This window comes from Lycorma delicatula, chromosome 8 (assembly GCF_047948215.1).
Source record: "Lycorma delicatula isolate Av1 chromosome 8, ASM4794821v1, whole genome shotgun sequence".
Taxonomy (NCBI): Eukaryota; Metazoa; Arthropoda; class Insecta; order Hemiptera; family Fulgoridae; genus Lycorma; species Lycorma delicatula.
Genome location: NC_134462.1, coordinates 122,995,664 through 123,010,202, shown reverse-complemented (window position 1 = coordinate 123,010,202; position 14,539 = coordinate 122,995,664). Strand labels below are relative to the sequence as shown.

The following is a 14,539-nucleotide window of genomic DNA, read 5'->3' as shown; positions in this document are numbered from 1 at the left end:
GGTATGAAGCCAAGAGTTGGTCTTACAAGTACCAAATTTCCTGCTGAAGTGTTGAAAAATATTTGCAGTGAGCAGTGAGTTTGAAGAAATATTAACTACAATAATCAATGATGGGAATCAACCTAAGGATGAAGGAGCAAGTCGAGACACAGATCAAGGAATCACTCAAGTTGCAGATTAAGGACCCAATTAGAAAGTAGATAAAGGAATCAGTAAAGTAGCAGATCAAGCAAATCAGTTAAGTTTTAGGTTGAGGATCAACTACCAACAGTAATGCCATTTCAATAGCTAGAAAACTTTTGGTGAAAAGATTAAATAAACAAGCAAAGAAAATGAAAATTTATCAGATCAACTCCATTCACCAGTTGAAATAGGTGACATGACAATTTCAATACCCCAAGTTGATAGATCAAAAACAGATTTGCCCAATATCATGGGGTTGTTCTGGAAAAGAATGACAGTAATCTATACACCATTAGGACCAAATATGGTGCTCTGGATAAATTACATTATAGGTGAGAATTTGACAAGTGTGTACGGAAGTTTATTTAGAAAAATGTTCCAGTAAACAAGTATATATCCTTAAGGTCAACTGCAAGAATCGATTACGAGTAGATAGGATTATCTTTTATGTAATTGTCAAAAATCCTGCTTACCCATTAAATGTAAAATAATGGTATATTATGTCATTCAAAATATGTTGTAATAAATAAAAGCTTTAATTTTAATGAATAATTATGAATAGAATAACTAACAGATTGTTTTTTATGTTTTTAAATAAAACATTTATATGTTAATAATGCATTACCAAGTTTTCATTTATTTATTCCCTAAGAATATTGTATAGTCAATCTTATACACTTAAACATGCTTATTATTTAGTGTAGATTCATCATATTTAATAATATTCATTGATAACATATTTTACAATTACAAGTAAGCTCAGTAAAGTAAAGATCATTTTATATTTTACCCAAGTAAAATCAGGTAAATTGTGAATTTCCCTAGGGCTTCAAAGAAGTTCTTTCAAAGAAGATTGTAGGCAATCATAGATTGCCTACAATCTATGATTTCCCTGAAATATTGAACATTTCATGATCTTCCTAGGAAATTTACAATTTGCTGGTAACATATACGTAATAATTTACTATTATTTAGTATGTTTTAGAAATTCACAAACATAATATATATTTTGTAGTGTAATTTAAACAAAAATGTAATGGCACTTTTCTTTTAAGTTCTTGAATGCTGGTATTTTTTTTTTTATAGGAAGAAGCCACTTACCAATGTCATGAATCATATATTTCTAATCTTCAAGCTAGTTCTGATGGTTCCTTATTATTAACATCTTCAACATGGAGAAGACCTTTGTCTGCTTTATGGGGAATTAATAATTATTTTGAGTTGAAGTAAGTTATAATATGTGATATATTTCTTACCTTGAGTTGAAAAAAAAATCTGCAACTCTATGTAAGAATCATCTATATATTGCAGTGATTTCCAGACTGTGCGCCGTAATGCCCCAGGGAGCTGCAGCCTCTTCACAGGGGTGGCGTGAAATATTGTAAAAGCATCATAATTAATTGAGCCAAGACATTTATAATTATTAATTTAATGTTAATAAAATTAAAAAAAATAATGAAGATTCAAGAGTTTTATTTATTTTTTTATCTCTTGCTTATAAGTAGTAATAATTTTACTTTGGGTAGGGCGCTATGGAAAAATTTTAATTGAAAAAGGGTGCTGCGACTCGGAAAAGTTTGGGAACCACTAATGTACTGATTTGTTTTAAAAAATAGAATTCAGTTGCACAATGTACTAATATTATACAAATTTATTTATTAAGAAGGATAATAAACATTGTTTGGATTTATAAAATCTGTAATAATTTTATACTTTAATTATTATACTAGTTTTTCAGAAAAAAAAATTCTGTAAATACGTTTTTCAATTTTTAACATCACTACTGTACTTGCAAGGGGAGGGAGTAGTTTATTTTATTCCTAAAAATCATATACAGCAAATTATAGAAACTGGTAACATGACTAAAGTTCATTTTATTTTTAGTTCTATAAGAAATCAGTTTTTCCTTTTTTTTGTATTTGTGTTGACTAATATATCTTTGTTTGATTTTTTACAAATAATTGTTGTACTTTATTAAAAATCTGACAGAAAGAGAAGGATATAGTTGTTATTGTACTGTTCAGTCTAGTGAACAGTACATCTTTCATGGGGAAGTTTTTTCTACTCATTACATAAAATGTTTAATAAATTATTACATAAAGAAAAATTGTTGATATGATGCATGAGAAGCAGATGGGATTTCATTTTCTATGATAGTTTAGATGGATTCTTTCCCAAATTGGGATATCATAAGTGATTGGTAACTTATTGCTTGTTTGTGCAACAATCATAGTTATTAAAAGTTTTCAGTTTGTCAATCAGTAGTGGTTCTGTGGTTGTTCCAGTATAATAATTAAAATAGATCAAAACTCATTCTTGATGAACAAAAATATTTTTGTTTAGTAAATAGTAGAAAACTGAGTCAATTGTCAAAAGAGACAAGTAAATAGTGAAAAACGGATGATATGTGTATTAAGTTATTAGCTACATTTCACATCATTCTTATTTTAAAATATAAAGTTCTGAGTTATGGGTAAATTATATCATTAAAAACCACCCGCTACTCTAATATGTTCTAATAATTTATTGTTTTGCAGATTTTCTATGGTTGAGGATGATTATGTTGAATTCAGTAAACTTACACAAGATAGAATAATTGGAACAAGAGGTGAAGTTGCAACTGTAAGTATAAACTGATGGGTAAAATTAATACCATATCATTTAATATCAGATCATAAGTATAATTCATGAGTAGACTGGGTATTCGTAAATGATTGACATTATTAATGTTATGATTATTTATCAACATAGAATTATGATATTTTTATAAACTGCTGAACTCCTTTTCGTGTAAGTTTGGTGATTTATCAGAAGAGGATAATTAAAGAGTAACATTTTAATCCTTACTAATAATTATTCAGTTTACAGAATGATTTAAGTTGTTCCAGGTATTGTTTAACAATCAGGTAATAAAGGATGCAGTTACATTATTACTCAGGAACCAGTATATTTATATTTTCTAAAGGTAACATATTTCGATAAGCACCACTCCATTGATTACCTAAGAGATATCAGATCAGAACTTGCTTCAGCCAAGATCCATTCAGAAATACCCTGGGCAATAATTGTAATGTATTGTTACTTCATTTTAAGATGTTTCCTGTTGCAATTTTTTTTTTAATATTGTAAATTTTTTGGTTTTTTTTTGCAAGAAAAGTCAAAAGTTTTTTGCTGTTAAGTCTGAAATATATCACCAAATGCGTCATTTCTTTCATCTTAACATTTGAAACTGAAATATGGAGGTTATCTACATTGTGCTAAAATATTTTATGAAACCCATTTTTTCTGCTTCCATTTGATCAGTTTACTTAAAAAAAAGTTTGCCCAAGTATAACCAGATATGTGGAACTTACGACTAGTTTTCCATAAAAATACTTTTTTTTTTTTTGACTCTCCTCCCCTGGGCCGGTCCGACTGGTTGGTATTGTGCCACCCAGGGGAGTGCCTGTTGTACTCAAATGGGCCTTCCCACTACCGGCTGTATGTCCGGCATGGCAGGTCGGCCCACCGGTCAGTTCTTTTGAGTCTATTGATATGCCCATCTATATATATTGCCACACCATACTATGATTGTCTTGACGTGATGATTGGGTCTTTTCTTTGATCCCTTTCTTTTCTTTCCTATCAAGAAAACCCTTGGAGTCCCCAATGGCTCATCGAAACTGGGACACCTCAGCATGCCAGTCCTCACCACTGAGGCTATCCGCCCTTCCCTATACTAAGATCAGAACCCCAATCTCCTCTCGTCCTCATTTTTCTGCGTTAATATTTTCTTAATAGCTGAATCAACCCTCTTCCAGGCATCTTCACTCTGCAACATGTGATTAATTAATCTGCCGTTACCATCAGATGATAGATCGATGTCTACTAATTCTTCTCTCCATTTATGGCAGTCAGTAAATGTGTGCTCAACATCATCTTCGCAATACATACATTCCATCGATGCTCTTCTACCGATTCTGTGCAAGTAAAAATTAATGTTGCCATGCCCTGTAAAGTATTGTGACAGATGAAAATTCACTTCCCCATGCTTCCTATATATCCAGCTTTTAATATCAGGGATGAGTCTCTTTGTTCTACCTCCAGGGCCATTCTCATTCCACCTGTCTTGCCACTTTGCCATTAGCCGCTGCCTTGATTCGTGAATTCCAACTCCCTGGTCTCTTTCAACTCTTAAAAGAGCCAATAAATCAATCGGTGGGACTCCAGCGAGCACACATAAAGCCTCATAGGAGACCGTCCTATATGCAGAAATCACTCCAAGCAACAGTCTCCTATGGGTCCTGATCATACGTGCCAGGTTTTTCTTTACTTGCACTGAAATCCACCAAACCGGCACCGCATAAAGCATGGACGATATTACCGAAGACGCTACGACCCTTCTCTTTGATGCCTTAGGCGCTCTTTGGTTCGTCATAATGATATTTAAAGATTTTATCATTCTATCAGCCCTGTTACAAACTTTGTTTATATGTTCGGTGAAGGAACCGTTCCTCTGAAAGGTAACGCCTAGGTACTTCAGCTTATCAGTTTCTGCTATTGGTTCACCATTGATCCTGATATCCAGCCGATCAATGATCCTTCTTCCAGTGAAAGTGATAAATTTGCATTTATCAATGTTCATCACTAAATTTTTATTACATAGCCAGTTTTCTATCATCTGTAATGCCAAATTGGCCTTATTTTGTACTTCCAGTGCATGTCTATCACTTGCAAGGATCACCAGGTCATCTGCATAGGCAATGACCTCGACTCCTGCAGGATAATTCAAATTCAGGATTCCGTCAAAAGTTAAAACCCATAATAATGGGCCCAAAACGGAGCCCTGGGGAACTCCACCATGTATGTTGACTTCCAAATCTCCACTTTGCGTTGCAATTCTGCACGATCTGTCAGAGAGGTATCTCCTCACCTGTCTCCTAAGATAAGGACTTACGTTCTTAGCCAATAATGCACTGTGAATATGGCTCCATTTGATGGAGCCAAAAGCATTCTTAACGTCTAGGGAGACAAGTAACGGAATCCCTCTTGTTCTCCAAGAACAACCTCTTCTGACATCTGCTATTCAAGTAGTTACTTTCTTTGCTGCCAACACGGTGGAGCGTCCCTTCCAGAACCCGAATTGATTGACGCTTATACCCCTTCTTCAATTTCGCATACAATTCTGTTGGCGAGCATCTTCTCTACCGCTTTGTCCAAGTTATTTAAGAGACTCAGCGTTCTAAATCGAGACAGACCTTGATCATCACTGCCAGGGTGGTCTTGATCAAGACCACCCTGGCCTCCCTCCCCATAAAAATACTGGCCTTACAATAGTGTACACCATACATAAATTTTTGTAGTCACTGTTACATCTACTTTGGCTGTTCTGATACCCAAATTTGGCAGTTTAATTAAAAAAACAACCATCCATCTGAAGTGTAGCTTTGTCAGAAAAAACAAAACGTTCAAACATTTGCTTTGTCAATCACATTAAGCATACACAAACAAAAATATAAGCATTTCTGGTTATCTTCAGGTTTGATTATGAACCAACTGAATTTTTTAAGATAATACATAAATATCTATTGATAACTTTTTGTGCACTGATCTTGAGAATACCAAGATTAAACTTCATCTAGAAATTGTCACCTGGGATCCACACACGATTCATAAATGGCACTGTATATCACCTTCCAGCCATCCCAATGATGTCTTTTTCTTTACCGAATAGTTCTTTAAATTTCTTGTACATTGACATAATTGCTTGCTTTATAAGAAGGTGGAAGTTGGGGCCTCATCTTCATACTTAGAATTACATTACATACTGAAAATAGGTTTTGATTCATTATACCATATTACAAATTTGCCTTTCTCCTGTAACAATACCATTGGCATTATTGACAGTTAAATATTACTGTTACAACAGTTTAAAATCGATCTATTCTTTTGTCATATATTGCTGATTTAGATCATACTTAATTACCATAAAGAAAACTGTAATTTTTTCATCATTTGTCATCGCATCAACTTCCACTTTTAATAAGTTAGATTTCTTGAAAAATAAGTGTATCATAGGTTTAGTGAAATCTATCTTTCATTACCTTTTATAAGTTGATTGATAAAGTATAAGGAAACGAAGTTACAATTTTGATTTTTCTAGATTTTAGAGTTTGATCTCTTTTAAAATGTTTTTTCTTATTTATTTTAGTGATAATGTCATGAATGAATTTTTTGGATAACACTGATAAACATAATTTTTGTTTCCTAACATGTGATACATGATTTCAATCTGTTTTTTGATGCTGAAAACAAATATGAACTCAGAATGTTTCTACCACCCACCATTTTTGGAAAATTTTTAAATTTTAATTAAAGGATGTTTTCATTTTTCAACATATAGTTACCATTTTAAGCTCCTATATTGTATTCTGTTAGCTCATTTTTTATTGTTTAACTTTTTTAACATAATTTATATGCTATAAATAAACAATACTACACAAGGAATTAAATCATATCATAGTCACATATGACATCATATCTAATACTGAAGAGTGAGCCTTCATGGACAAGATTAATTATGTCTGTGCAGGTCAAAATATGTAGCTGAAAACACAGCTGTGTTTGTATTAATCATTGGATTTAGGAATGAATTAGTTTTTTTCAGTCTTATTGCTGTCTTACATTTGTTAACAGTGCAGTGTCATAACACCTCAAAATTGTGTAAAGGATGTAGATGCCTTTTTATGTATGTGGTGAGTTTACCATAAAATCAAATAAGAAAAGCATTGCATCTTTAATTAAAAAAGCATATCTTTAATTTAAATTTATCAGAAAATCAAGCTGAACTGTTAGGATCAAGACTGCAAGGTTGGAATTTACTTCAAGAAAATACAGAAATTTTGGGCTGACAGAAAGAACTTTCTCTGTATTTTATTGATGAAAATAATTGGTTTTATTGATGAGCTTATGTTGCACTTAAGACAGTTCATAAACCTGAGGGCTGGCGCCCTTTCATAGATTCGTCCAAGTATAGTTTAAAAGTGGTTCTACTACACAATAGTAACAAATATCCTTCGATACTAATCGCTTATGGTATTAATTTGAATGAGACATACGATGTGATGAAAGATGTTCTTGAAAAAAATAAATTATAAAAACATAGCTGGAACTTATGTGGTGATTTGAAAGTTAGCTATTTTGTTGGGCATGCAGTTAGTCAGTACTAAGTACATGTGTTTTCTTTGTGAATGGGACAGCCAAGCTAGGGATAAACATCATGTTGCCAAAGAGTGGAAGAAACAAGACAACTTAACTCCAAATGGGAAAAATATTATTCACGAGCCCTTTTGAACCCAAAAAAAAATATTTTTACCACCTCTCCATATCAAGCTAGGACTAACGAAAAATTTTGTAAAAGCAGTGAAGGATAGTTCCAGATTTTTAAAATCAGACAGAAATTTCCGATCGTAAGTGGAGGACAAATTAAAGAAGGAATATTTGTTGATCCTCAGATAAGAGAGTTGGTCAAAGATGATGTTATTTAACCTAATGTTAATGCAGAAAGTGCAACTTGGGCTTCATTTAAAGACGTTTGCAAAACTTTTCTCTGCAAACAAAAACCCATCAACTACCACGATATTATTAATCAACTTCTTACTTTAAGCATAGCTATGGGATGTAATATGTGTTTGAAAATACATTCCTCCACTCACATCTGGATTTTTTCCCGGACAGCCTCTGAAACATAAGTGACGGTGAAGCATGGTGAATGTTTCCACCGAGACATGTCGGTGATTGAAAGCCACTATAAAGAGAATTGGAATGCTAACATGCTATCCAATTACTGTTGAACAGTAATTCAGTATGTGCCTGAGGCTATTTATAAAAGAAAATCATTCTAACACAGGTATGGCCACACAAAATTATAAATTTTACACATTTTAATTATATTTTTCGTTAATTTTTTTTTAAGCATAATTTATTTAAAACTAAGGGTGGTAGAAAGATTGTATTCACAAATCTGTAATGTATGCAAAAAAGCGATTCAAGAAATGCTATCACACTTGGAGAAATATTAAAAACTTTCTTTTTTGTCTATCAGTGTAATTAATGTTATGAATGAATTTTTTTTATTAAAATTTACACATTAATGAACTCAATTCCTGTTGATAATCATTTCAGTAGTCCCATCTTACTCATTAAAATACATGTTCAGCATGACTGAGATCATAATATTAATGTAATAGTAAAAGAATATGATAAAATAGATTTGTTTTATTTTTTCAGACTTGCTAAATTTATGTTGTTTATTAGTCTATGTTAACACTTTTTTGTAGCAGTTAATTCATGAATGTCAAGGTGTTATTTAATAGGCTTTTGATAAGTAAATATAATTTAAATCATCTTAATTAGTTTTCTCATTTGTTATAGATTTATGATATTGCAACTGGAAAGTCAGTTTTGACATTGACACCGACACAGTCTAATCAATATAACAAAAATAGAGCAACTTTTAATCCTACTGATGAACTTGTTTTATCAGATGGTGTCTTATGGGATGTTACATCTGGTAAAGAGATTCATAAATTAGATAAATTAAATCAAACACTTAGCGGTGTCTTTCATCCTAATGGATTAGAGGTAATGTGAAATCTTCTGTCATTATATATGCTCTTATGTTGTTTATTTTTCCAATTTAAATGAAATTAAACTTTCATAAAAAAAAAGAAAGCATTTGATAAGTAATATGTTCTAAGCATGTGTATTAATTTTTCAGAAAGAAATTTTTTTTAGAAAGTGTTAAATGTAAATGCAGTTAATTTTTTGTATAACATTTATAGTTTTTAATTGTAATCTTTAATTTTTATAAATCACAAGCTGAATTATCTATGTTGGTTGCCAAATATATTAGCCCAATAGGGCTAACATGTAGGTCATTGTAAAATTTCTTAAAATGGATTTACTATTTGTGCATAAACTCTGAAAAATTCACACAAGTCAGAATAAGAGGATACATATAATAATGTGCACAAATTAATGTGCTGTGGCTTTAATTGTATATGACAAGCAAAAACATGAAAATGAAACTAATTATTACTGATTTACAGACAAAACTTTAATTATACCTACAAATTTTAAATAAAAAATGTTCTATTTTGTTCCTTTACCTACAGAACAGATCACCAAATTCTGATAAGAGATACCAAAATGAAACTCACATAATTAATAAAATTACCAGTTTGTTCAATTTTGGTAAATGAAATACTAAAGTAAAATTCAGTCTATTATAATTTCAGTTATGCAACCATCTAACAAGCTCTTATAGGAAACAATTTAAATCGACAGCTCAAGGTAATTAATACATGAAAAATAAATACTTCATGCTAAATACTACATACTATAAAATACAACATACTTTTGATGTCCTTAATGCTCATTCAGTGATAGTTCTGTCTGCGTAAATCTGTGTATTGAACATAAAGATTGGCGCAGTGGTCCTTTATTTTTAAGGGAACATCTGCACAAATAGTTCAGACAACAATCAGTTCATATAGAAATTCAGATTTATTTATTAAGAATTTTACTATTACTAATACAATGTATAGATTTTCATTAAAGAATATTTATTCATTAATCTAAAGCAGATTAGGTGTGCGCAATTACATATGTAATGATTAACATACTGTTACATCCTTTATGCATTCAACTTCATTTGTAGTCCTGACATTTATTATGTTGGATGCTTTGCAACATTTAGTAATCTTAACAGCCAACTTTATTTTTTATTATTAGCTAGTCAGTTATTTAATGTAATGTTTTAAAATGTTAAAATATATATTTATTTTTTGCAGATTGTTTCAAATACTGAGGTGTGGGATATAAGGACATTTCATTTACTAAGGACTGTTTCTTCATTAGATCAGTGTGATATATTATTTAATTCAACTGGAAGCACAATATATGCAGTCTCTCTTGAAAGAGAAAATGAAGATGATACTTCATATGAAACATCATTTAAAACTTTAGATGCCTATGACTACTCTAGTATAGGTAAATTAATTTTGAGTTTATAAATTTTCTTCATAACATTGAACTTCAATGCATTTTGAGTATTACAGTAATTTAATCTTTTTTAAAAATTAATTTCCATTTTTTTACATGTCTGTATAATTTATAAAAGTATCATTTTACCTATTCTTGATATCTTTCAAACACTTGTACACAAACAAAAAAAATTATTTGTTGACTAATAATACAAGAACAACAGAAATAATAGGTTAACCCTTCATGGGCGGCGATGTTTTATGGCTGTGGGTGGAATACATTTTCAAAAAAAAAAAGGTTCATGCAAAAACAATTTAAATAGTAACTTAAAACATGTATTCATGAATAAAAACAACATATTCTTTGTGTTTTTGCTGAGTTCTGCCACTAATCTGGTTAAGGAACACTTTAATTATCACGCAAGAAAAAGCTTACTCGAAAACAGCACAAGTCTCACTGAGCACTAGAATTTGCAAATTATAAGTGATGATTTTGGTTATGTTTTACATTGAGTTCTTTTCATGTAAAAGACTGTGAATAATAGTAACAGTAGTAACATTGATGGTAATATAATAACAATAGCAATTTTGAAGAATTAGTGCACCTAGGCAGGGAATACTGTAATAATATGGTTTTATAATAATGATAATATAAATTTTTTTTTTAATTTATTTCCTTCTGAATTTTTGTCTCACAAATTTTGTTGAGCTTGTAAGAAGCTCTCTTTTAACCATCATATCAAAAATGAGTGAAAAACAGGAAAAAAGTAATGCACGTATCTTATTATATACACACGATCATTGAACTCATCTGATAACTGAAGTAAAACGATTCCCAATCACATTGTATCAGGAATTTCCTCCTCAAAATGATTGAAAGAACATCTCTTGGAATTTATATGTAACTACATGAAGACAAATAGCCGGTCACATTCAAAGACTCATATATGGGTTTCCGCCCCCCAGTGTAAGTACAGATATCCCTGAAATGAAAGTGAAAGCCCTTAAATGGGTTTCCGCCAGCAAAGGGTTAAATTTTTATTAAAATGTTGATCACGCGTATCTCATTTTACTATGACTACCTGTTGTACACTACTTGGCTGTGATTTTATTAGTTTAATTTTTTATTGATTTCCAGCAGACTTTGCTAGGTATGTTTTGTAGAGAATAGTCTATACATTTGAATATCGGTATGCATTATTTTCATTAACTTCCTAATCGATAAACTGTTGCACTTATATAATGGAAATTTACATTTGTATGTTTAGTAGTTTATTTTTATTTATTTTGTTTGTTTTATTAATTTAGTTTATTTATATTTAAATGAAATCTCACTTTTTATTTTAGTTATGTGTTTTCTTTCCAATAAAAAGCACTGTGCATTGGTTTGTTTGCTGTATGTGCTCACATACAGCTGGTGTGTTGGTTTATTTGCAGTATGTGCTCACTTTTTTATTTTCAATGAAGCGCTACCATCTAGCAGAAAAAAATTGAACAACTGAATAATAAATATTTACAGTTATTAAATTTAAATCTGAGATTAAAAATTCTTATTAATTATTTTAAATAATTACATATATATATATATATATATATATATATATATAAACTTATTAATAAAAGAAAGGGATTATTAGTAGTTAATATTTTGCAGTAAAAAAAAAGGATTCTTTATTTAATGAATTATTTAAAAGCACGTTATAACGGACTGTGGGAAAGAAAGACTAAGACAGCTCAGGAAGCGGGAAAGGGTCGATTGTGTACAGTTGCCAGTGCACCATGGGGTTTGCTCTGTGCCAGTACAGCAGAATAAGGAGCAGCAGGTGGCCTAGCAATTAACACAACCTTACATGCACACACACAAGATTAAATGAAGAAGACAGTGTCTCAAGCCAACTCCCTGTTATCAAAATAACTAGTGTTACATATTATATTTCCATTAAAAATTATCAAATTCTATATCTACTCGCTCCTTAAGCCTGTTTTAAATATAAAAACACCAAAATGTTCAGAAAAATATTCTCTACACACTAATATTTCTTTTCTTTAATGAATATCTGTAAAATACTTAATACTCTCACAGACAGACATGAGAATACGAATGTGTTGAGGGTCCAGGAGGTGGAACGCCTTGATAGATGGTTGGGCAAGTGAAGCGAATGCTGACCGGCTAGTACTTTAAAATAAAATCTGGTATAATGATTTTTTTTTAAGCACTCACAAATTCAGTTTCCAATAATTTTTTATTGTTAGTAGTTTTTTTTTCATTTTTTATTACTTATTATTATTTTGTTTTTATCTTTTATGATTGTTTACTTACTTATGTCATTTCATGTTGCGCTACTCTCACCATTGAGAGACGGTTTTAGTACTTTGATCAATGTCATTATTAGTTTTATTATTTGCATTTAAACAAATATTTTTGATTTTCAGTTGTACAAGGCATATTCATAAAGTAAGGGCCGTTTGGTCATTAAAATAAATTAGGAATAGGTTTTTACTTAAGAGTTTTAGTTTACTACATATCTACTTCACTTTTCCGCATAATCGCCATTCAGTTCCAAGCACTTTTCACAACACTGCATCAGTTTCTTTAACTCCTCTGCATAGAAGTTTGTCGCCTGGGAATTGAACCGGTTGACAACGGCAGCTTGAGTTCCTTGTCGTTTTCAAACCGTAGTCCACCAAGCATTTTTTCAGATGCAAGAAAAGGAAGTAGTAGCTACGTGTAAGGTTGGGACTATATGGAAGGTGGTAAAAACGTTCCCGATGAAAATCTTGAATCTTCTTGGTTAAGGCAGCAGTGTGCGGACGCATATTGTCGTGAAGGAGGATTACGCCAGACAACAGTTTCCCACGTCGTCAATTTTGGATCACACACTTCAGTTTGGTGAGCGTTTTGCAATACACATCAGCTGTAATTTTTTATTCACGTTCCATGAAATCAACCAAAATGAGACGCCCCTTTTGATCCTAAAAAAAATGGTAGCCAGCAATGTTTTACTCGAGTACGGAGATTGTTTAAACTTTTTTGGTTTTGGGGAACTTAAGTGGCGCCACTGCATCGACTGTTGTTTTGATTCTGCGTCGGTATAAGATATCCACGTCTCGTCGCCCATAACAATGTGAGAAAACAAATCATGTCCATCTTGTTGATAACGGCCCAAAAACGCTCGTCTCTGTACATTCTTTGCTCTTTGTGTTGGTCAGTCAGAATTTTCGGTACCCACCTTGCACACAGTTTGTGATATCCAAGCTTTTCTGTGACAATCATGTAGATACTGGGCCCTACCACTCTACTCATTGTCATGCACATTTGTACAGCCATTTTTAAAGTCTCGACACCATCGTCTAACTTTTCCTTCACTCATTACTGTAGGTCGATACACGAGAGCACAACTCTCGATGAATTTCAGCAGCTGAAGATCCTTTTGCACACAAAAATTGAATCGCAGCACGCACTTCACAGCTGGCGGGAGAAACGATTTTTGTGGACATTGCAATCTGCATTCACCGGCAGGCAAACAACTACTGAATCAAAACATCAACTGTAGTGGCTTCATAAATAGCTGATAGATGGCCCTGCACGCCTGAAACTGTGTTCAGACTTGCTATTATTTAAATATAAGCTGATGGCCCTTACTTCAAAACACTAAAAACTTAAAAATTAAAACCAAAAATAGTCTAAGGACTGAAAGATGTCTCTCAAATGGTGAATTTACAGGTTCATTTATTGATATTTATACAAAATTATATATTTTAAATTATTAAATTATTTTTTACATGGATTTGTCAAAGTCCAATGTTTTATAACAAATTTATAATAATATTCACCCAGAAGATTAATTTTGTAACACTGCAGCCAAACAAAAATAAAACTCACTGCAGATGTTATTTCCCCATTTATTATGTGATATCCTTATACATTAGGCCAAATCAGGAATATGCAGATTAATTTTTTTTTAAATGTGTGAAATTTTTGGTTGGGCAAATGCCTGAGCTGTCAGTGATTTGAAACAATATATTTATGTTTCTCTGTAGCATCTATTAATTATTCATATCAATATATTGTTTATAATATTAGTTTTTAGAGTTCTATTGTTAGTATAAATTTCAAGCTTTGCAATGAAACTAGCTGTGAGGAAAACAAATTAGAAACACTGAGAAAAAATAGACAATTTTACATGATCTTTTTAAAAAAGTGGAAGATGAAAAATTTGATTTTATTATTGCTGTTAAATGTTGGGAGTTTTCCAGAACAAACCGTGGAGCCTTTTTTTTCAATCGATAAAGAATCAGATTTCCATGGATAAAAACTATATGAAATGAGA

At 31.6% G+C, this 14,539-nt stretch overlaps 1 protein-coding gene across 6 annotated transcripts in view; it reads left to right on the top strand.

Moving 5' to 3' along the window:
• mahj (LisH and WD40 domain-containing protein mahjong) overlaps window positions 1–14,539 on the top strand; it is a 113,746-nt gene that overhangs the window by 88,038 nt on the left and 11,169 nt on the right. For all 6 annotated transcript variants that reach the window (XM_075372421.1, XM_075372419.1, XM_075372420.1 and 3 more), the window contains 4 exons: window positions 1,270–1,409; window positions 2,721–2,805; window positions 8,596–8,805; window positions 10,017–10,215. In XM_075372421.1, the coding sequence (XP_075228536.1) occupies window positions 1,270–1,409; window positions 2,721–2,805; window positions 8,596–8,805; window positions 10,017–10,215 (634 nt within the window). The remainder of the gene's footprint in view (window positions 1–1,269; window positions 1,410–2,720; window positions 2,806–8,595; window positions 8,806–10,016; window positions 10,216–14,539) is intronic.